General features: G+C 39.9%; 1 protein-coding gene across 2 annotated transcripts in view; it reads left to right on the forward strand.

The window, feature by feature from the left end:
- ARHGEF3 (Rho guanine nucleotide exchange factor 3) overlaps positions 1-23084 on the forward strand; it is a 63112-nt gene that overhangs the window by 34293 nt on the left and 5735 nt on the right. For both annotated transcript variants that reach the window (XM_026650375.2, XM_029911189.1), the window contains exons 4-8: positions 1405-1467; positions 1803-1899; positions 1993-2069; positions 9259-9516; positions 14289-14459. In XM_026650375.2, the coding sequence (XP_026506160.1) occupies positions 1405-1467; positions 1803-1899; positions 1993-2069; positions 9259-9516; positions 14289-14459 (666 nt within the window). The remainder of the gene's footprint in view (positions 1-1404; positions 1468-1802; positions 1900-1992; positions 2070-9258; positions 9517-14288; positions 14460-23084) is intronic.

Here is a 23084-nt window from a genome sequence, read left to right on the forward strand (position 1 = left end):
CCCGGCTGTGGCCCCGCTCTCCCCGGCGGCCGGAGCGCCACGCCGCCCCCCTCCAGGTGCCGCCCCAAGCACCAGCTTGGGTGCTTGGTGCCTGGAGCCGGCCCTTCATATTGTGTCCACTGCATTCCCCCTATGCACCAAACCAGTTACCTTGTCAAAGAAGGAAACCGAGTTTGGTATGATTTATTTTTAGTAAATCCATGCTGGCTGCTAGTGATCACCCTTTCATCCTCAAGGTATTTGCAAATTGAATGTTTTATACATTGTTCCGATAGCTTCCCAGGTATTGAGGTCAGGCTGACTGGTGTATAGTTCCCTAGCTCCTCCTTTCCCCTTCCCTCCCCCCCTTAAAAGATGGGCACTGTATTAGCCTTTCTCCAGTATTCTGGGACTTCTCCTGTCATCCAAGAGCATGCAAATACTATTCCCAATGGTTCTGAAATTTCTTCTGCTAATTCCTTTAGCACCCTGGCGTGAATAGCATCAGGGCCCGCTTACTTGGATTTCTTCAAATTAGTCAGAAAATCTCTAACATTCTTTACTTATCCTGATCTGCATCCCTTCCCTTTTATTGTCTATGATAACTTTGCTAGTGGTCTGGTCACATGTTGTTTTTTGTGTGAAGACTGAAGCAAAGTAGGCATTGAACAGATCTGCTGACTTATCTTCCATTACCAACTCACCACCTCCATTGAGCAGTGGACCCACACCATCCCTGGTTGTTTTTTTTGTTTTGGTTTGGTTTTTTGTCTGACCTATTTGGATACTGTCACTGGTAAGATATTGTACTGGAAGTGTGCATAACATTAAATTGCTATTTATTTCTAATAATAAAATGCAAAACTCACTTCATAAGAAGTGGCTAGTATGAGGAGAAAGTCCCACAGAGTTCTGTGTTTCCTTCAAGGAAAAACTGCTGTGCCAAATTTAAAAGTACTTTTAATACCACCTATACATTTAAAGCAACCCCAACATTTGTACCATTAGACAGTCTGGAACCTTTTCCCAACTATGTTTTTTTTTTAAAAACGCAGAGACAAAACTCTCTCATAATTAGCTGTACAAACACCAATTATTTTACCAAAAATAGTTGATATAGTTTAGTTACATCAAAATATCATAACATATAAGATGGCCTTCTGGATTGGAAACATGTCAAACCAAAAACTGTACTTCTGTAACTTTTTCAGACAAATGTTTCATGAGAAGTCTTGCAAGAACATGTCTTCAAAAATAATGCTGAGCAAATAGGTGATTTTATAGATTAAATTTACATTTATTCCTTCAACTAGATTTAGCAAGAAAATGTAGCTGTGCACTAATACAGCTGTTCAGAATATAACAACAATTTTTAAAGTTGAGTACAATTTAAATAAGAAATTTATTCTATGTCCTTTTTTACAGGCTATCTTTGAACTTTCCCAGGGAGAAGAAGATTTGATAGAAGACTTGAAGTTAGCAAAAAAGGTATTTATATACATACATGATTCAAAAATTGTGGTTTTTTTTGCCTTTTTAAACCTCCCCTCCCGCCCACTTTTTTTTATAGTAGATTTAATAGTAGCAACTGCCATCTAGTTAAGGTTGAAAAACAACTACTACAATCCCTGTTTTTACACTCTTAACATTCTGAAACATTCAACTTTTGGACTGAGTGTTTTCTAATTGGTATCTAACGCAAGGTGTGCTTGTGAAAATTTGAATAAAATACCATCAGCCACTTTAGAGTTATGGGAGGATTTAAGAGCTATCTCTAATTTCTTGGATATCAAATATATGCTAAAGTTTGCTTCTTTTTGCAGGCTTATCATGATCCTATGCTTAAACTCTCCATAATGACAGAGCAAGAATTAAACCAGATTTTTGGAACACTGGACTCTCTAATCCCGCTACATGAAGGTATAATTCCGTTCAATGAATTATTATGATTCTACACTCATTTATACTTAGCATGCTCAGCAAGTGAATTTTTCTTTATTTTATTTTGATCAGATCTTCTTAGGCGGCTTCAGGAGGTCAGGAAACCTGATGGATCTACTGAGCATGTTGGTCATATCCTTGTGGCCTGGGTAAGGCAGATTTTCTAATCAAATTTGAAGTTAATTTGTAATTGTTTCATTGGTTTGTATCTTTTAGCAGACCATTTATCTTTTATGTTGAGTATCTCTTCAAAAGTATATTTCAAGTCTTAATTTTTAAAGAGACAGTTGGCTAATAAGAATTGCAATACAATCAAATTAGGAACATTTCCCCTACATTTTCTGACTTGTCATTTAAAATTTAGAAAAGGATGTGTTTTCAAAGCCCTAGTTGTTTTAGTGATAAGTAGTGTTAAGAGCACTTTAAGTAAAAATCATGCGCCAGCCACCTGAGGATCTGACATGACCCCATGTTTATATGGAAAGATACAGAACCTTTCTTTTGTAAGGATTTAGATGGATAGTATAAAGAAAGTGATTTTATAATCAGCAGAAAATAGGTTTTGCTGTTTTCAAGGCAATAGCCAGTGGAAGATATTTAGCAGCCCTTTTCAAAACACTGGGCTATTAAGAGGCAGAAATGTGTGCATCTGTGTGTGTAATGCAACTAGTTAATGACTGTTGGTGCGTGACAAAAATGTACTCTGGTTTTCTTGGAGTAAAAGAATTATTAGATTTGTTTTTATTTTGTATTCAAACTTCAGCTTGTCCAAAGATGGTTAGAGGTAATTTGAATTTAGAAGATTTTATGTATATTCATATATAAATGTAAAGCTTTTTAGCTGAGGTACCACTAAAGTGCCAAAGGCCCAGATCCACAAAGGTACTTAGGCACCTAAGTCCCAGTTTTAGGCTGACTGTGATCCACAAAATCCCCGCTGGGATGCTACCTCGGTCATTTTCTAAACTCAGTGCCTAAATTTTCAGGGTAAAAGTTCTCTAGATACCTAAATTCTTGCCTCTGGGGATGCACACTGCCGCTGATGCCTATCTCCCACCTAATCCCCAATGTAATACACAAATAGGTGCTCTTCTTCCTATCTTTCCCCAGTCTCACCTGTGGAACCCAATCTGGCATGTACTCGGAGGCTGCCAACTAGATTGTATCCCAATCAAAAGTGGGGAGGGTGCCACCCATGTATTCACCTGGATTGTTGAAGACGCAAGTTCAATTCTCCCTTCTGCCTGGAGGTGGGGCGGGAGGGGAAGAGGATTTGAACAGGGATCTCCTACCTCTCAATGGTGTGCTCTAACCACTGAGCTATGGGATATTCTGATGTGGGGCTCCCTCAGTCTCTCCTCTTGAAGCTGTTCCACTCTTTATAAATATTTAGTCACTGGGCCAGAGAGAGAGAGAGTGGGTCTAATCCAGTGGTTAGGGCAACCACCTAGGTTGTGGGAGACCCAGATCTAGTCCCCCTGCTCCAAAGACTCTTTCTTTATATATTGTGAAATAGCTTCAGTATGACAAATGAGGGAGCCCCACATGTGAATATCCCATAGTTTGGTGGTTTAGGGTACCTATTTCTCCCCATTCATTTTATAGGAAGCCTGGGTGGCTAACTCAGGCTTTGTGGATTGCAGTGTTGTTCCTCTGTGGATTCATGCCTAAGCTCCCTAATCCTGTGGTACTTTATTGAGCCTCTCAGCTCTCTGTAACTGGGGGATCCAGCTCAGCAGACTCTGAAGGTCTTTTGTGCTTTCCTTAGTGCAGACTTCAAAGCTGAATTAGTTCCTCTGGTTATCAAATCCTTGATTATTCAAAGGTTTTAGGTACTTCCCTCCCTACCCCCCCCCCAAAAGACTTTATATAACTGAGATTGTATTATACACAGCTGGCACCAACTATCATAAAATAGCTTTTGTTCTCAACAAGATTTTGTTTAGGCCAAAGAGGTTTGGAAAAACTTGTGGTAAACATTTGAGACTTTTGGACACTTATCCAAACCAGAGTACTAAATCTTTTGAAGCTTCATCATCAATAGGTAATCTATAGAAATTAAAAAATAGTCTGTAAAAGTCCCTGCCATCTTTTGATCGTCTTGATTTTCTTAGCTTGGTACCCTGACTGTTTATCTTAAAATTGTTGGTAAAATTTTCCTAAGCACCTAAGTGACTTAGGAGCCAAAATCATGCTATGGTAAATTTTACCCTGTGTCTAGAACAAACTAATAATTCTCCATATAGTATACATCTTCACACCTAACACACAAAATCCATTTTGTTTTTTAAATACATATAGCATTAAGGTTTGCTTTTAACTGCAGATGTCTTTACGCTAGTAGGAACTGCTGACCAAAAAGGAAAAAGTGAAAAGGCCCCTTTAAACAAGAAACCCTTTGAGATGGTGACCCTTGTTATTCTTTTTGACCTCAAATGAATCACTTATTTCCTATCTTGAAAGCCTATAAATGGATGAGTGATTATTTTTCTTCACTGAGCCATCTCTTTTTTTTAATGTGGCTATTTCCCACTCTTTTAGTTAGATGAATTTTCAGTTAAGTTTTCAATTATTTCCAGCAATTTAACTTGATTTCGAGTGGGTGATGGGGAGACGGACACAACACTCACAGTGACTTGTTTGAGAGAATGAAACCATTTAAAAATGTTACAATGGACACAAGTAATTTGGATACATTCAAAATACTTAGCTACCCAATGTGAAAAATAGCAGTTGAATTTTGAGATGAAATATTAATTCATAAGGAGTGGAAGAAACATCATATAGTGAAAAACCAAAATGTTTTTATTCTCATTAGTTTAGAATGATCGATTCGTTCTGGAGTATTGTAGTGAAGTCACAAATAAATTATAATTGATTACCCTAAATGAGTTAGACTCATGGGTTTGTTATTCACCTGTGTAGGTATTCAGACATGCAACCAAAAATTGAAGTTTCCAAGACTGGGCAAACACGTTGTTTTGACACTCCATTATAATGAAATGCACACTGATGTGTGCATAACTAGCCCAGACAGTTATGAGAATCATGCCTCAAAATATAATTTTTACTTTTCTGGTGTTGCATCGTTTTGTATAATTTCTGTAATTTATAATCCATATTTATACAGGAGGAAGACTATAACATTTTCCTGGTTCTCTAAATAATGGACAAAATATTTATTATTTAAAAAAAAAAAAAAAAGGCACCACAGACCACCAATTAGTTTGTACACTGACTTTTGCTTTTTACCTCAAAAGTTTATCTTTGCCTTAAACAGGTATAAACAAATTTATTTGTCTTTTATATACATTTCATTTACTACAATATTTTGGAACACTACTCTCTTTAGTATTTTCTTGCTCTATAAAATATGCATTCGTTATATTGTCTTGTAAAAAGTAGCTTTTGCTCGACGATTTTGATGTTGCCACCATCACAGTAGGTTCATCTTGAACAAATGGAGAGAGCTATTCAGAGTATGCAGAGGGAACAAGAAAACTGATCTAGTGTGAAAGCAGGATTATAGGAGTTGTTGGTTACCTTGGCGGATGGGCAGCATCGTAACAAATGTAATGATACGAGTGGCAAATGGGCAGTGATGTGCTAAGGATTTTAGTTAGTTTTTGTGTCCTCTACTTACTGCTAATTCCTTTTTTTGTAATGGAAATATTGGACATTTACAGGGTTTTGAAAAGGAGGAAATAGAACCTAAATTAGCAGTGACTCACGGACAATTTTAATTAATTAAAAAATATAAATTACAAATCAGCAAAGTAAGTAAACTAGAATTCTATCAGAAAAGTTGAACTAGGATATTCTTTAAGGATTAAGTGTAACATATATTTCATAAAGCTATTTTGTTTTCTCCTAATGAGAGGTTAGTGATTTAACTGGATACTGCTTCAGGTCGCTGTTCAGCAAGGTTCTTAAATACATGCCTAACTTTAAGTATGTGAGTAGTCTTACTGATTTCTAAGGGACTACTCATAGGTTTAAAGTTAGGCATTTGCTTATATACTTTGAGTCAAGGTATTAATTAGCCAGTAACATTTTCAAATGACTACTGTTTACAGTACTTAATATTAACATGAAGAAAATGATAGCTTTTTGGAACTTTCAAAATAAATTTTAGCATGATTTTCTTTAGGAACTGTGAAAACCCATGAAGGCATTTTTAAAGTAAAAAGTATAAAAATATAAACAAGTTATTTCAGTTTTGCTTTCAGCTGCTTCACTATGCTCATTTTCAATGAGAATCATGAGAAATAAAATATCAAAGAAATGTTAAAATATTAGAAGTACAATTATGATTTTATTGCACACTGAGTGTAGCTTTTTCTATTGTGTGTAAAATCTAACCTATCTGATGATACATAGTGAATTATCTTTGGTCAGCAGTGTGCAGAAAGAGTGGAGTATTGTTTAAAGATTTTTTTTTTTAAATGCACACAAATTAGGATGGAGTTAATTTTGGTACTTTTGTTTAATTTATTGGTATCCAAAGTTGTAAACACCATTTTATTTGTAGAGCTTAAGCTAATATCACCTGAGACAAGAAGGAAAGGAACAAATAGTGCTTAAATTTAATGTCTCTGTTCTTGTTTTTAAAGAATGTAACTGATAGAACTTGTCAGGGAACATTATCCTTTGGCTTGGAGGAAAATTAAAGGGAATGGAGAAAATATTACCAGCAGTTTTTGTTTTTTTTACTTAAAGCACAAATTTGGCAGCCAAATCAAATCAGGCCTTTTGAGTAATCATGGTTGGTAAATGTACTCTTGCACCCCAGGAACCCAGTCTGAAGAGTAGGAGAATGGAAGGATCTCACCCCAGCCTTGGGCTTCTCACCCCAAGGGGTTGCACTTAGAGACTGAGTGGGGTCAAAGATGCAGTCTGCTCTGAACCATAAGTCTCAGAAGAGGAGGTGCTGGGACAAAATGATAAATTAAAAAGCAGTGAGTTACCAGGCCCAAATGGTATACATCCAAGAGTTTTGATGGAGGTTAAGAATGAAGTCACTGAGCAGCTAACAACAAATCTGCCCTTTTCTAATTTAAAAACAAAACAAAACAGCTACTATACCAGAGTATTTGAGAGCAGGAGAACTTCTTGTATTAGTGGTTCTAGGGGGTGATCCAGGGAATTACAACCAGTAAGCTTCACATATGTACTTGGTAAATTGGTCAAAAATATAATTTAAGAAAAGAAAATGAAAATACTTGGAAAATTCTGATATGATAGGGAGCATGGTTTCTCCAAAGGAAAATTATGCCTCATTAATCTATTACAATTCTTTGAATGTTTCAGAGTAGTGGATAAAGGAAAACTAGTTAGAATAATTTAGTTAGAATTTCCACAAACCTTTAACAAGGTCCCTCGCAAGAGACTATCAAAAAAGCTATCATGGGGAGAGAGTAAGTATTATCATAGATCAAAAACTGACTTAGAAAAGACAGAACAGGAATTAAGAGTCACTTTTCACATAGCAAAAGTTGAACAGTGGTGTGCTTCATGGTTCTATATTAGAACTGGCATTGCTTGATATACTAATGATCCAGAAAAGGGATTGTGCAGTCAGGTGCCAAAAGCTGCAGATGTTACACATTTAAGTTAGTGAAGTCCACAGAAGACTGTATGGGAAATTTAGAGGGCACTAACTAAACCAGATAAACCACAGCCCAGTGGTAGATGAAATTTAAGTGTTGATAAATGCAAAGTAATGCACATTGGAGGGGGAAAATGAACTACTCCTATACTTTACATGTTTCTAAATTTAACAGTATCAACTTGGGTCAAGGACGTGGGCATTGTTGTGGACAGCTCAATTAAACATCTTTGCTCAGTGTGCAACTGTGGTCAAAAAGTGAACAAAATACATAAGGATACATAAGGAATGGCATGTAGAATAATATGGAAAATATAATTTAAATATAAATGCAATGATTCACCACCTTGAATAACATGTGCAGTATTGGTCACCCCATTTCAAAAAGGTTATTGCAGGATTAGAGGAGATACAGAGGAAGGCAATGAGAATTATTAGGAACGTGGAAAAACTCTTTTGAGTAGAGTTTTAAAAGAGTAACGATAGAATGGAGACTAATACGGAGGGAACGATAACACATAATAATGGATGATATGAAGGAGGTATATCGGGAGATTCAATTGTTCCCATCTCCTAACAAAAGAACAAGAGGACATTTAATTAAATTGAAAGCCAGCAAATTCAAAACTGTTAAAAATAAATATTTTTTTTCTCACAACTCCTAATCAGACTGTGAAATTTATTGCCAGAGGATGCCACTGAACCAAGAAGTGAGCAACATTCAAAGCAGGATTGGGCATTTATATAGATAACAATATCAACATTTAATATAGTTAATTCTAAAATATTTTTAAAAGTGATAGAAAACCTAATCCTTTATGCCAATCTCTAATAGAGATTCGGATGAGACCTTCATGGCGAGTAGATTCTACCACACCTACCTTCTGTGGGATATCTTGTATCTTCTTCTGAAGTATCTGGTGGTGGCCGTTGTCCGAGACTAGATACTGGACTTAGATGGACCCCAGGTCTGATCCAATGTGGCAGTTCCTTTCTTCCTATGGAAATGCTACAGTGTTACAAAAATGTACAAAGCACTACCACCGTTCATTTTTGTTACTCAAATCTTCACAACCTCCAACAGAAGTCCAGGTGGTGTGGGAAATGTTTCAGTAAGTAAAGTCCAGGTCGAGGGGACTACTTGGGAGGACTGAGAGGGAACCCACAACAGGATTGAAAAGCCCAGAGGCTAGGTCATCCATGCAAAAGCATTGAGCCTCCTCACTATCTCCTGGTTCTCTCTGGCTGACTGGTAGTGTCTCCAGAAAAATCAGGCTGTCAGAGCCTCTTCCCACCAGTTGTTCCTCCAGGAGCCCTTTTCATTGGGGAGACTCCCCAACAGGAACCTGCTGAATTAATACTTAAGGGCCATGAATGAACAATGGTGAGGACTATGTACAAAAGAATTTGCAAATTAGGAGTTAGAGCAGTATCATGGCCAAATCCAAACTCCAGGTACTTAATTTCTGCCTTATCTAACAATTTACAGGAATAATTGTGTAGAATAATTTATCTTGCTGCAGGGGAAATTTAGTAATCGGAGAAGATATACCTTGTAAACCTTATCTAACTCCCATTATTACTAATGAGCTATGGTTCAACACCAAGGAGAGACCTCTAAATCAATTTTAAAATACCTGAAGCACAGAGGGGGTTTTGTACAGCACACTGCCCTTCTGCTTTCAGTTTTACATCTTATAGTTTCAAAATACATTTTTCTCTTTCCTCAGTTGCCTTGCCTAAATTCATATGATAGCTACTGCAGTAATCAAGTAGCAGCCAAAGCCTTATTGGACCACAAGAAACAGGATCACAGGGTGCAAGACTTCCTACAGCGCTGCTTAGAGTCTCCTTTCAGCCGCAAACTGGACCTCTGGAATTTCCTTGACATCCCAAGAAGTCGCCTAGTGAAATACCCACTCCTGCTCAGAGAAATTTTGAGGCATACTCCAAATGATCATCCAGATCAACAGCACCTTGAAGAAGCGGTAAGTGGTGTGTGTGGTTTTTGTTTTTGTTTTTTGGGTTTTTTTGGTAACAAATTTCATAGCATTTAGCTTCAACTCTGAAGGGTGTTCCATAAAACTAATTCTAAACTAATGAATAGAGTGTCTAAATATGTAGATTTTTCTGAAAATGTAATTAGGTCATATGGCTGTTAAAGTGACATCCAGAAAGGGTAGATCATTTTCTCCCTGGAATAGCAGCTTCAGCTTCTCCATACCAGTTGTACTGGGGTGCTGGCCCCACTGCATCAATGTAAGGGCCTAATCCAGAGGACATTGAAATCAATGGAAAGACTCCCAGTAACTTCAGTGGACTTTGGATCAAGCTCTAAATGCTGACATGCAGCCCATTCTCTGGACATCTCTTGATCATCTTTTCTTAATGTGGCCTTCCATGCAGGTGTATGGAGGCCCAACGTGGAGACTCCCTCTTACCTGCCTCTTCATTCCTAGCTTTTAGGGGGTTGTAGAAGCACTCCTGTTCAGCCAGATTGATTACCTGAACAGTCTCCATACCCAGGTGAATTTCACCCACAGAAAACGTACTGAAAAAGATATGATTTGAGCTGGCCTCTATTCTATGTTTTATTCTGATCAGTGTATGTGGTATGAAATAAAAACAGAGGAAGTGAGGTGAATTCAAAGCATATATTTTTAAAGGAAAGGGCCTGATTGACATGTTGACAGACTTCCCTTCCCTTTGCCTTACCTTTTGGGAGTATGGCATGAATGTCACAACACAGCTAGTAAGATATATTGTGCAACAAATTTGTTTGAAAGAAACCATTTTACATGCTTTGCAGTTATTTTTTAACACCCCAGGCATAATTATTACAAATTAAATGGAACTACATTTAATTAAAAGTTCTATCATTATCAGAATTCATTATTAGCCTTAGTTGTATGTAGAGCTTGTAGATTTTAACAGTTACTTGCTGAAAAATTCAGGGGCTATTTTTTGACAATATAATATTTCACAAGACATCACAGAGTACACATCTGCTATCACTATGCTACTCATTACCCAAATGCCTTGCCCAGCTCTACTCCTTAATATGAAACTGTTCAGCTATGATGCAAAATTTAGAGCCTTGATATGTGGAGTTTACATGCAGATTTAAGTTTTAATCTACATGCTTTACAATGTATGCTTTTTTCCCCTATAAATGTCTCTTTAAATCAAAAATGACAGAAACCTTAATTAAACAGTTCTTGTTCTTTATTTCAAATTTTTGTTTTGTCTCTAGCCAATGTCTGGTAAAATACCTTCTCATTTCAAAATGCTTCCTTTCCAGGAATGATATATTTGGTAGGTGTTTTTAACAGTATATAATCAGGATAATTTTTCTTGGTATTACAGTAATTTCATATTAAATAGATTACTGCAAAACTATCAGAGTTTATCTTTGAAGTGATATATTTCACAAACTGTACAGTTGCCAAGTTAAATTCAGGACAAGTAATTACTAAATGTTATCTCCTAAAACTGTTTGGTTTATAAGATAAATTTGTCCTCCCATCTGGAAATATGCTCTGCCAGTTAATCCCTGGTATATTTCTATTGGAATTGATAGAATTAATCTGGGAAAGAATCTTGAAAAAGAACCATACTTTATGCACATTCTACAGATTCTGAATGGCTACATATCGCTTTCAGACAATCTGGTAAAATGGATTTACATAACTGTATGATTATTTACCAGTGACCCTGGAATGAATGGTAAAATTCCAGTTGGCTACAACTCTCCCCATTTGCATGCCCATAACTCAAGCAGGATGAATTAATTAGTAACAAATTTACTTACTGAATATTGCATCTTCTATTTAAGAACTGTTTACATGCTGCTTGCTAAGTACTCGAATTTATTAGTGCATTATCTCTCAGAACACTTTCTCCACATGTTGTGAATAGTTGCACTTCAATATTTGCATTGCGTTGATGTAATTTCTGTCTCTTTTTGAATGAAATTCACTAACATAGTGTGAATTTTTAAAAAACAAATTTTGTTTTGACATTCAAATATTTGAGTTTAAAATTTGCTTTTTGCAAGTAGTCAGACTAGTGATACTTGTGCTCGAATGTTTGCAGAAAATGCAGATGATTGTGAATACAGTCTAAAAATGTATTTTCCGATTTGAGTGAATATTTCCTCAAAACTTTCTTCATTAGCAGCTCATTTCTACCTAAAAGAACCATGGCCACCTAGATTTCCAATTCCCTTCCCATGCTGTCATCACATCTAACACCAGATAGTGAATACAATTAAATTTTAAAAGGGATTGCTCTTAGTGGGGTAGGAGAGAAAGATTTAAACCTTCAAGCAGTGAAGAGAGAAATTGAAAAGATTTTGGATAGGGGTGGGTGACTGGGTGAGGATTGCATCAGAAATTTAGGTAGCCAAATAAACATGTTTTGTTTTGAGTATATGGCTGAGTTCTCAAGACAATAGCTAATCCCTGGAGAATGCAGAACACAGGAAAAAGTGAGAGGGAACACATTTAAAAAAAATAATAATATGTATGTATCCTTTTTATCAAGATAATGAACTCCTCAGAGTTTATTTAGCCGGTGAGGACATAGTTAGTTATTACCTTATAAAACAGAAGCACCTTGAAGCTGTTAGCTGGGAGAAGGACAGAACCAGACTGCAAGCCAAAGACATAATAAATCCATACATGCAAAATGGTATTTGTAGGGAGACTTACTATGGTGTTGTAGAAGATACTACTTTTGTCATTTCTGAACAAATTTTATGAAGGTGGCATAATGTACTTTAACACACGCACTCCCCCCACACACATGCAAACAACACACTAGTAAATAAGTGTTGTATTGCATTGTTGTTGACAACCGATGGCAATTATGGAAAGAAAAAATTATGGGCTGTGTGAGCCCTTATCTTAATGTACTTGAAATTAGGATTGTAACAAAATTTGTAGAAGGTCCTTTTGCTGTATAGAAGTGTAGTGATTATGAGGTAGCAGTTATGAGGCAGTAGCAAAAACCTAAGCTCCCTGTAAAATCTCTTATCTAACATGAAAGTTCAAAGGTTAGATTTCAGCAGACAGGATTTCGTTTGGAGATAACGAAGCAGTTTCTTTAGCATAGGAAAAGTCAAATCCACTAAATTCCAGAGAGCCTACCCAGCAACATTTTCATATTTCATTTGATATTGTAGTTACTGACCTTGCATATTAACTTTACTAGCCTTTGTATTTCACAGAGATCAAGTTGTATAATGGTACTGATGGCTGCTGTTCTCAAAAGTTCTAAAGGATAAAGCATCTGAAACTGCCTGATATAATATAGCTATAGGTTTGATTAGTTGTTTATGGCTTCCTTGGGATTTTTGTCTACCTCGTACTTTTCAACTCCCACAAGTGTAGACACAATAATTGAAATTAGACTTTTAACTGATCTAATGTGCAAGTATCAGAACAATAAAATACAAATAATATGCCTTTATTCCCTTAACAAGTGTAATTTTCATAACTGGCACAAATTCAGTGAGAAAAGCCAGTCTAATATTTTATTAATAGTACTACTTAGTCACCTGCTCTCACCACCTAGAAATGATGCTGAGCGAGAAGAAATGAATTTATTCCTGACTGTTAATCTCTTATGTGACCTTGGGCAAAACACTGCCTTTCTGTACTCAGTTTCTCCATTTGTAATATGGGGATAATAAATAGTTTTTATTATACTGCCCACAAAGTAACAAAAATTACTCGTAATCCTGATCCTGCAAACGTACATGCTCAAGTATAACGTTAGTCGTGTAAATAGTCTGTTAAGCCAATACAAATACTCACGTGAGTAAAGTATGCATAAAGTGTTGCAGGAACAAGGCCTTAATTTGCTCTGCTGTACATTGTTTGGTACAATATAGAAGATTCTGAATGTGATTTTTATATTCTATAAATATGCATATAGGCTGTTTATGTACATGCATGGTTGTACCAAATAGAGTGTATGTACACATACATATACAGTAGAACCTCAGAGTTACAAACTAACTGGTCAACCATACACCTCATTTGGATTCCAAAGTATGCAATTAGGCAGCAGCAGAGACTAAAAAAGCAAATACAGTACTATGTTAAATGTAAATGTCTAAAAAAAAAAAAAAGAAAATTTAAATTTTTTTTTTTTTTTTTTGGACAAAGTAAGGAAACTGTTTCTGTGCTTGTTTCATTTAAATTAACATGGTTAAAAGCAGCATTTTCTTCTGCCTAGTAAAAGTTTCAAAGCTGTATTTAGTCAATATTCAGTTGCAAACTTTTGAAAGAACAACCAAATCGTTTTGTTCAGCGTTATGAACATTTCCATTATGAACAACTTCCATTCCCGAGGCGTTCGTAACTTTGAGGTTCTACTGTAAACAAATTTTAGTTGAATAAAAAATGCATTTGGTTTCACAGTTAAATCTGTTTACCTTCATTCTAAACATTTAGGGTTGATATCAAGAAGCAAGCTTCAGATTTCAAAGAGGCAAAGTGTTAGAAACAAACATAAGCCAAACTATAGTACCTGTACACATTGCCGTCTGCTCCATTCTGGCTCTCACATTCATACCTTACACTTGAAACCTTCCAAACAAGACCACCATAAGACTGACTAAGAAATATGAAATGCTTTGTGAAGTAAAGTGACTCTTTTCCTCTTATCACCTTCTTACAATTAAGAATGAGTGTGAAAGGCCCATCTGATGGAAGTTCGGGTATTTTCATTCCTCTTTGTTCTTTTTCCATAGATAAATATAATTCAGGGTATAGTTGCAGAAATCAACATTAAGACGGGTGAATCTGAGTGCCAATATTACAAAGAGAGGCTCATTTATCTTGAAGAAGGCCAAAAGGACGCACTGATTGATAACTCACGTGTGGTGTGTTGTCATGGTGAACTAAAGAACAACAGGGGAGCGGTAAGGAGTAAATATTTTTTATCACTATATACTTTAAGATAAGGTCTCTTCAGTGCTATGGTGTTACGAGTTGGGATAGAGAGGATATAGCATCGGTTCAATTTTGAGAGAGAGAAAAGGTTGTTGGGACCATTGTGTTATGCAGGATCCTATTCTGTGGGATTCTATCCCTCCATGGAGGCCTTTAGGAACACGGGTGAGTTCCACAGTGTCACACTGTATTTAAATCCCTAGGAAATGGCTCACTCATCTTCTGGACTGCTACAGCTACATCTATTTATAAGAGAGGTTAGACTTGATCCCACTGTCACTAAAGTTAATGAGAGAAGGATCAAGCCCTAGATGTGGAAATATGAAATGGTGGTCCCAGCTCATGTGGACCATTTGTGTTTTGCACTAGGAAGGCTATGGGAGAATTGCCACTTGATTGGCTGGAGATAACTGCTTTCCTTTAAAAGAAAGGGGAAATTGCAGATACCTTTTTATACTTACTGTAGAAAAGATATGCAGTACTTACTAGAGCCCTGCGTGGATAGTCTGATCTGCAAAAATTGTCCACGGATGTGGATATCCGTGGATTTGCAGGGCTCTACTAACACCTCCACAGGTCACTGTGCACCAGTGATTCAGGGCTGTGCCAAACCCCCATCCCCTAACAGCACCCACTTCTCCCCAGAGACCTCCTGCCCCCTGTATCCCATTCCCCACTCCAGGCAGGGAGGCTACAATCCTGAACCCTCACGTGCTGCACTGCCTTCCCAGCCAGGGGCTCAGACATCCCTACGCAGCCGCGGCAGCTCTAGTGCACACAGCACTTGGCTCACTACGCAGGAGCACATGGTCACGTTCCTTTCTGGGAGTTGTAGTTTACCTTCTCCATCCAAGCAATTTGGAGATTACAACTCCCAAAATGCCAGCGGGCTAATGCCACATATTGCAGCTCTCTGCTGCATGATTCAGAGAGCCAAGCTGGAGTTTGAGGGCTGGGTGACAGCCAGTCCATTTGGGTGAGTCTGTGTTGCAGAGCCCTGCACGGATACAAAATTTGTATTCACATCTGAGCTGCGAGCTGCAAAAATGGTCCGTCCATGGATATCCGTGGATTTGCAGGGCTCTGCTTAGTAGCCAGATATTTAAACCAAGTTTGCTTAAGTCTCTTGAACTAGGAAGAAAGATTGGTGAAGTTTTGTGAAACTTTTTGCTTGTATCTTTGAAATAATGCCAAAATAGGACTCAACTATTTTAATTACATTTCAAGTATTAGTGTGGTGTTTTTAATCAGCTTGCAAATAGCTTTAGTCTTTAATGGTCATATGCAAATTATGAATTTAACATGCTAAACGTGAATTAATTAATTTCCATGCATTGCATTATAAACTGCTTAAATCTAGCTCTTCTTGACTGAATACTAGATGTATGTTTCTGAAATGCAACCCACAGTAGTGAGTTAACATGTAACAGAGGAAGCATTAGCTCTGAGGCTCTGTCTAAACTACAGCTTTTTACCATGACTTTATAACCAGTAAGAGACACAGTCACTTTAATCTGTCACAAGTAACATGGTTTAGTTTGTGTCTCTGCAGAAGCCTTTTTACATTGATTGTCATAGAAAGAAACCTGTAAATCTAATAAATAAACATGTGCAACTGAAAATATACTGACTTGATAAATATTAACCATACAACATGCACATTTTAGGTTACCGCCAAATGCATGCACAGGAAAAATTATACAGTGTATGTGTCTCTCCCGGAGTATATGGCACCTATAAATATGGCTAAATTGGTGTGTGTATGAATTCTGCCTTGAATTTAGATTAATCTGTCTTTATGTGCATGCATTTGACTGGTAGTCTAAAATATGCAGGTTATAATCGTATAATTATGTACTAGATTCTGCTTTCGGGGTCATAATTCACCCTCATGTATTTACATCTACAATTAAAGTCTTCATATGCAAGTCCTTGGCTGGTAGTTCAAAAATGCCAAAAATTAATGTTGTTCAAGTCAATATATCGCCAGTCATTTATTAGAACTGTTGAAATTCAGTGGGGTGTCATTATGTAAGTTTAACTGACCTATCGAAGAGGTAAAAGACTGTGTGTGTGTGGCAGGAACAGCAATTAATGAAAGGGTGTTAAAATGAAGCAGAAAGGACCAGCTTTATCTTATAAACCTACCTGTCTTCTGTTCTTATGATCTGTCACAGAATGCCACATTAGTACAAGCTGCGTTACTTTACTGCTTATGTATATTCTTTTGACTGGTTAACACCTGACATGTTCATTGGTGACAAATGATAATGAAAATTAAATGTCCCACTGTGTATATCTATGGGGTCTTCTTCATTCCCCAGGAAGCCAAAAGAATACCTGCTATAAGCTCCCCCATGGTGGCAGTTTTCTTATGGTAGCACCAAGTAATGTCAATAAGGGATCAGAACCCCATTGTGCTAGACACTATAGACAAATAAAGCCAATCCCTGCCCCAGAGAGCTTAGTGGAAAGTCTGCTTCAGGATGAGGCTCACTAGTGCAAGCTCCCCAACACCAAGTCAGGAGGCCTTTTGCTGGAGCCTCATAGCCATGTAGTACAACCCACAGAATGGATTGGGTGAGCTGGAGCTGGGATAGGGTCAGATGGGACAAGAGACTGATTAGAGGTCTCAACCAGCTCAACTCTAGTGGTATCATTGCTAGATTGTAAAGCTACTCATCCTTGATAGAACCCACACAGAAAGCCAGGAGGCATGAATCCCACGCTCAGCACATTTCAGTAAGTTAATTTGTTTGAGCCTAAAAATGTGTTTAACTAGTGCAAACTGGTTTATGTTATAGCAACTGTTTAACTAAACACGTAGTTTGTTGTTCTTCGAGTGCTTGCTCATGTCCATTCTATGTTAGGTGTTTGTGCGCTGCGTGCGCCGTTGCTAGAGATTTTTCCTCAGTGGTATCAGTTGGGCCAGTTCTAGCACCCTCTGGAGCTGCACGCCTATGCACTGGCATAAGGGGTGCTGTTGGCCATGCATCCTCTCAGTTCCTTCTTATCACCTGTGACAGTTGCTGGAACAACCCTTCTTCCTCCGGCAAGGCTTTGTTCCCAGTGTTTAATGGACTCTTATCTTCATTGGTAGTTATCATAGTTTAGTGTACATTGTTTTTTTTTAATTATTGTTAGCGTAAATAGTTCCTATTGTCAAGGGACTTCTTCATCCCAAGAGCCAGGCATGCCCTGGTCCCTGGGCTTCAAGCCTTGTACCTTATGGCAAACCTATGCCCGGGAATAACTTGCACTCCAGCTGCTTAAAGTGCATGGGGGAAACTCACATGAGGGACAAGTGCCAGATCTGTCGAGACTTTAGACCCCACACTAAAAAGAACATAGACATTAGGCTGAAGGGTATCCTCATGGAAGCCACTCTGAGACCAATCTTAGAGCCAAGCCACTCCAATTTGGCAAAGAGTACTTTCTCAGAGCAAAGCGCTCCCCTGGTACCATTCACCATCTCTGGTGCTGAGAAAGGAGCACAAAAAGCAGCACCCCAAGAGAGGGTGCTCGCCGATGCAGAAGAGAGACAAGGGAAGGCAGCACAATGAGACCAGTGCTGGGCTACTCTTCCTCTCCTGGACCCGTGATGGCACCACCGACTCTGCCTAGAGCACTGAGTCCGGTGTGGGACCCTCCACCAGCGGTCTCATGGTTCCATCGACCCCAGAGGCTTTCCAAGCAGTTTGGGACCTTCTTTCTCTGCCAGTCCCTCCAACTCCAATAGGACACCTACCAGCTCCCCTACCTGGAAGCAGGATGGAACAAGGAGCGTCGGGCTCCTTCCTGGCCCCCCGGCACCCTCTAGGGACAAGTCTTCCCTGATCCTGGTATCTGCTCTGCTGTGGTTTTTGAGAGAAGACTCCTCTTCTGAGTCTGAATCTGACGTGCCACCTAAAGCCTACCAACGGTACACAGTTTGTGCCACTGGACTTTGGTGCCGGTCTCCCTGCCAGCACCTGGCCAGCAGGTCACTAGTCAATGCAGTGGCCTTATTGGAACCCCTGGGGATTTCCCCAGGTACGGGGTTCTCCCTCCTATCACTCCTACTCAGTGGTTTCTGAGAGAAGGGCTACCACTCCTTCCCACTCAGCACCGGACGCCAGATCGGGTACCGATGTCCAGGAAATGGCTCCAGCGGATGTAGTTGAGGCGGAGGAAGGAGCTCCACCTTCTCCTCTCCAGATGAGGTTGTCACAGGACCCTGTAGCCTGTTTCTGCAGGATGACTGCAGGGCTCATCAGGACCTTCTGAAGCAGGTCGCTGTGTACCTGGGTCTGGAAATTGAGGAGCTCAGAGACATCACACAGCCTTATTGATATCCTGGCTGCAGCAGCTCCCTCAGAGGTGGCCTAGCCCATGAATGAGGTGGTGATGGGACCTCTCAAGGCCCTGTGGCAAACTTCTTCTCTGCCCCCCACCTCAGAGGGCCGAGAAGTATTATGTGCCAGCAAGTAGGTTCGAATACCTGTACTCGCGCGTGCACACACACAGAGAGTCACTGGTGGTATCTGCAGCAAACAAAAGGGACAAGGAGGACCAGTCGAGTGCTACTCCTAAGTAAAAACACACCAAGAGACTAGACCATTACAGAAGAGAGGTTTATTTCACAGGTAGCCTTCAAGTACGTATCTCCAACCAGCAAGCTCTGCTGGGCAGATAAGACTTTAATCGGTGGGACTCCTTGACTAAATTTAAAGACTCCCTGCCCCCAAGATTCAAGGCAGGAATATGTTGCCCTCTTGGAGGAGGGTCAGAATGTGGCCAGGACCTCTCTCCAGGTGGCTCTGGACGCTGCCAACTCGGCAGCTAGGACAATGGCCTCCGCTGTCACCAGGAGGCATTATTCTTGGCTCCTGTCCTCCGGCCTTCCTCACAAAGTCCAACAGTCTATCCAAGACCTCCCCTTCGAAGACTCCTCTGTTCTCAGAGCAGATGGACACAAAACTTCATGGCCTGAAGGACTCACCAAGATCTTTAGGCCTTTATGCTCCATTGGCGTCTAGGAAGCACGTCTGGCCCCAGCAGCCTGCTTGTTTCTTGGTGCCTTCAACACAGGAGCCATACCAAAAGAAAAGGGAGAGGTTATAAAACAGCACTTCCCAGATGGGGTCTCAAAGATACTTCAAATCATAAGAATCATATCGAGCCATTCATTACTTAATGTTTGTTGTTTAGCACCTAAAAGTGAAAATTAGTGTGTTGTCCTCCCCTCATACAGCTTATTGACTTTTTCATAAATATGAAACTCATTTAAATGGTGATGGGCTCTTGTAGTTACTTTTGTATTCAGTCAGACCTATGCGTGCTTGGTACCTATGGAAATCAGACCAGACAGACCGGTTGAAACAGGACTTGGAACTTAGAAGGGTCTCAAAATTGACCACTTCATTGTTTCTAAGATAAAATAAATGTTGTTAGTATCACATACTGAAACCATAATACAAAGAATGAAGAACAGATTTTAAGTGGCCAAATTTCAAAACAAATAAGCTATTTTAGTATTTTTTAAACTATATAAATTGGAATGGTTTGCCAAAAAATTAGAAAATAATCACCTTTCTTAACACACACAACTGTGCTCATCAGTGCCTGAGACTTAGTCCCAGACAGATTTCCTATCTACCCTATATTAATTCGTGTGAAAAGAGGGTATTTGCAAAACACATTCATGGTCAAGTAAGCCTTCCCAGCTTTTGCAACTGGCACATCTCAAAAGGAAAAAGATAAGCTTTTCAACACATTAACTGTGGATGCAAATGCTAACATAACAGCAGAACAAGGGACCAAACAAAAAGTGCTTTGACTCCAACCCTGCAAGCACTTAAGCAAGCGTGTAATTGTATGCCCTTGAGTAGCCATCTTGAAGTCAAAGGGACTACTCATGGGCGTAAAGTTATGCATGTGCTTAAGTGTTTGCAGGATCAGGATATATGCTTGGAAGATAGAAAAGAAATAAGAATAGCAAGAAAACTGTACAGAGTTTCTATATGTAGACAGAGCCAGGTCAATTTAAGAATCAGAGAAATTGTTCACTGTCAGTAAAAGGAAAACCTTGACAGTGAAGGGTATGTCTCCACTACAAAATTAGATCAATTTTATTTAAGTTGACATTGAGCCTCTGATTTAAGCAAGTCGATTCTGCATGTCCCCACTATTCTCATTGTGTTGGCAGAGCACATCCTTACTAGCAGAGCGCTGCACTGTGGGTAGTTGAGTGCATGGAGCTGAGTGGAATGTTGGGTTGGGTTGGGCTTGCAATGCCTCGTGGGATAAAAAACATTTGCGCGGGTGGTTATGGGAACATGGTATTAGCCTCCCATGATGCACTTACCTCCCTCCCTCCCTGAAATCAGTGGCAAACAAACCAAGCCTTTTTGGCACCTTAAGCCTGGGTTATCCGTGCAGACGCCATAGCACGGCAAGCATCGACCCTGCTCAGCTGTACACTGTTTTTGTGAGCATTACAAACACCTCATGCCTGATCCTGCAGTATTTGCTCAGCCGAAGCAGGAGCTGCTGCGCAGAACAATGTGATGCCACGCAAGCAGCCCTGCTGAAAGCCATGGAGTGGAACAATTCACAGATGCTGGTGAGAGTCATGCATCACCTTGACATGGTGGAGCGCTGCTTCTGGGCCCGGGAAACAAGCACTGACTGGTGGGACCGCGTAGTTATGCAGCTATGGGATGATGAGCAGTGGCTGCAGAACTTTCAAATGCGTAAGGCCTCTTTCATGGGACGGCACAAAGAGCTTTCCGCAGCCCTGATGTGCAGCAATACTAAAATGAGAGCTGCTCTGACGGTTGAGAAGCGAGTGGCAATAGCTCTTTGGAAGCTTGCAACACCAGACCGCTACCGGTCAGTGGGGAATCAATTTGGAGTGGGTAAATCTACTGTGGGGTCTGCTGTGATCCAAGTTGCCACGATGGGATTCCCTAGCTGCGATGGGGCGATAGACGGAATGTATATCCCTATCTTGGCACCAGACCACCTTGCCAAATAGTACATAAACCGAAAGGGGTACTTCGCAATAGTGTTGCAAGCGCTGGTGGATCACAGGGGCCGTTTCACCGACATCAACGTGGAATGGTCGGGAAAGGTGCATGATGTGCGCATCTTTAGGAACTCCGGTCTGTTCAGAAAGCTGCAAGCAGGAACTTTCTTTCCAGACCGCAAAATAACTGTTGGTGATGTTGAAGTGCCAATCGTGATCCTGGGAGACCCAGCCTACCCCTTGCTTCCATGGCTCATGAAGCTGTACACAAGCAGCCTGGACGGTATGGAGTGGCATAGTTTGCTTACTAGGTTACAGTGAAAGCAATATCCCCATTCTTGTTGTTGCATGGTGTGTGCTCTGTAATATCTGTGAAACAAAGGGAAAAAAGTTTCTGGTGGGCTGGGAGGTTGAGGCAGATCACCTGGCAGCCAATTTTGAGCAGCCAGACACCAGGACAATAAGAAGAGCACATTGAGGTGCACTGAGTCTCTGTGAGGTTTTGAAAACTAATTTAATCAATGCCCCACAGTAATGTGATTCTTGTGTGTTGTTCCCTACCAAGTTGTCCCCTTCATTGCATGTACTCCCCTGTAAACTACATCCCCACTAACCAGTGTGCTGAATGAATAGTCTTTTCTCCTCAATCCATTAATTTTTATTATGCTCACAAACACTGAGAGACAGTAAAGAAAAGTAAGATAACCTGAGGCTAAGGGGCTGATAATATGGGGGCGGAGGGGATGATGACAAGGACAGCTTGCTTACAGTTGCACTGCAGTAACAATCAAAGGTGTGGGGGAATGGGCGTCTTCTGGTCCTTGTACCCTCCTCTGGAGTTGAGCGCAAGGGATACCCGACTCTTTCCCCGCCCCCCCCCCCATCCTAGAACTTCTGGGAGAGAAGGATGTTGAACTTGGCGACGATGGTAGCAGGTTCATTTGCCCCCTCATAATCTGCACCATCTCGTCCTGCGTGTCACGCTTTTGCTCTCTGCATGCTGTCATGTCCTTACAGTCATTGTGCAGGCTCTCTGACAGTGCAATCCTCCATGCGCTGAGCTTCGTCTTGTCACTCTCGGAGACGCGCATTAACTCTTGAGCATGTCCTCCCGAGTCGTCTTTTTCCACCTTCTAATCTGGGAAAGTCTCTGTCCCTGTATGGAGGATGCGCCTATGGACAAGGTTTCAGCTGCAAAGAATACAAAGCACAAGGGTAGCATTGACAGTGCATACATTGTTTCTGGTGCAAGATTAAATCTTTTTATAAAAGAAACACCCCTCAATGCATTTCCATGCAAGCCACAACGTAAGCAGAACGCTGGCTACTGCAAGAATCGGTTTGCTGCTACAGCCATGGTGAGTAAGGCAACAAGGCATGGTCAATAGGTCTTGTGCTGCAGCTTTTGTTAAGACATCCTTCAGATCAATGGTTCCAACCCATAGCAATGTGGATGGTGCTTGAGGACAGGCACCAGCATAAAGCCCCACAAATAGTTTGTTTGTTATAAAAGTGGCACCAGGTTGGGGTGGAAGGGAGACTATCAGGAAGTGTTGCCCTCCGCTTTAAATGCTGGCTGCAATAT

This window comes from Terrapene carolina, unplaced genomic scaffold (genome assembly GCF_002925995.2).
Source record: "Terrapene carolina triunguis isolate 2854851 unplaced genomic scaffold, T_m_triunguis-2.0 Scaffold89, whole genome shotgun sequence".
Taxonomy (NCBI): Eukaryota; Metazoa; Chordata; order Testudines; family Emydidae; genus Terrapene; species Terrapene triunguis.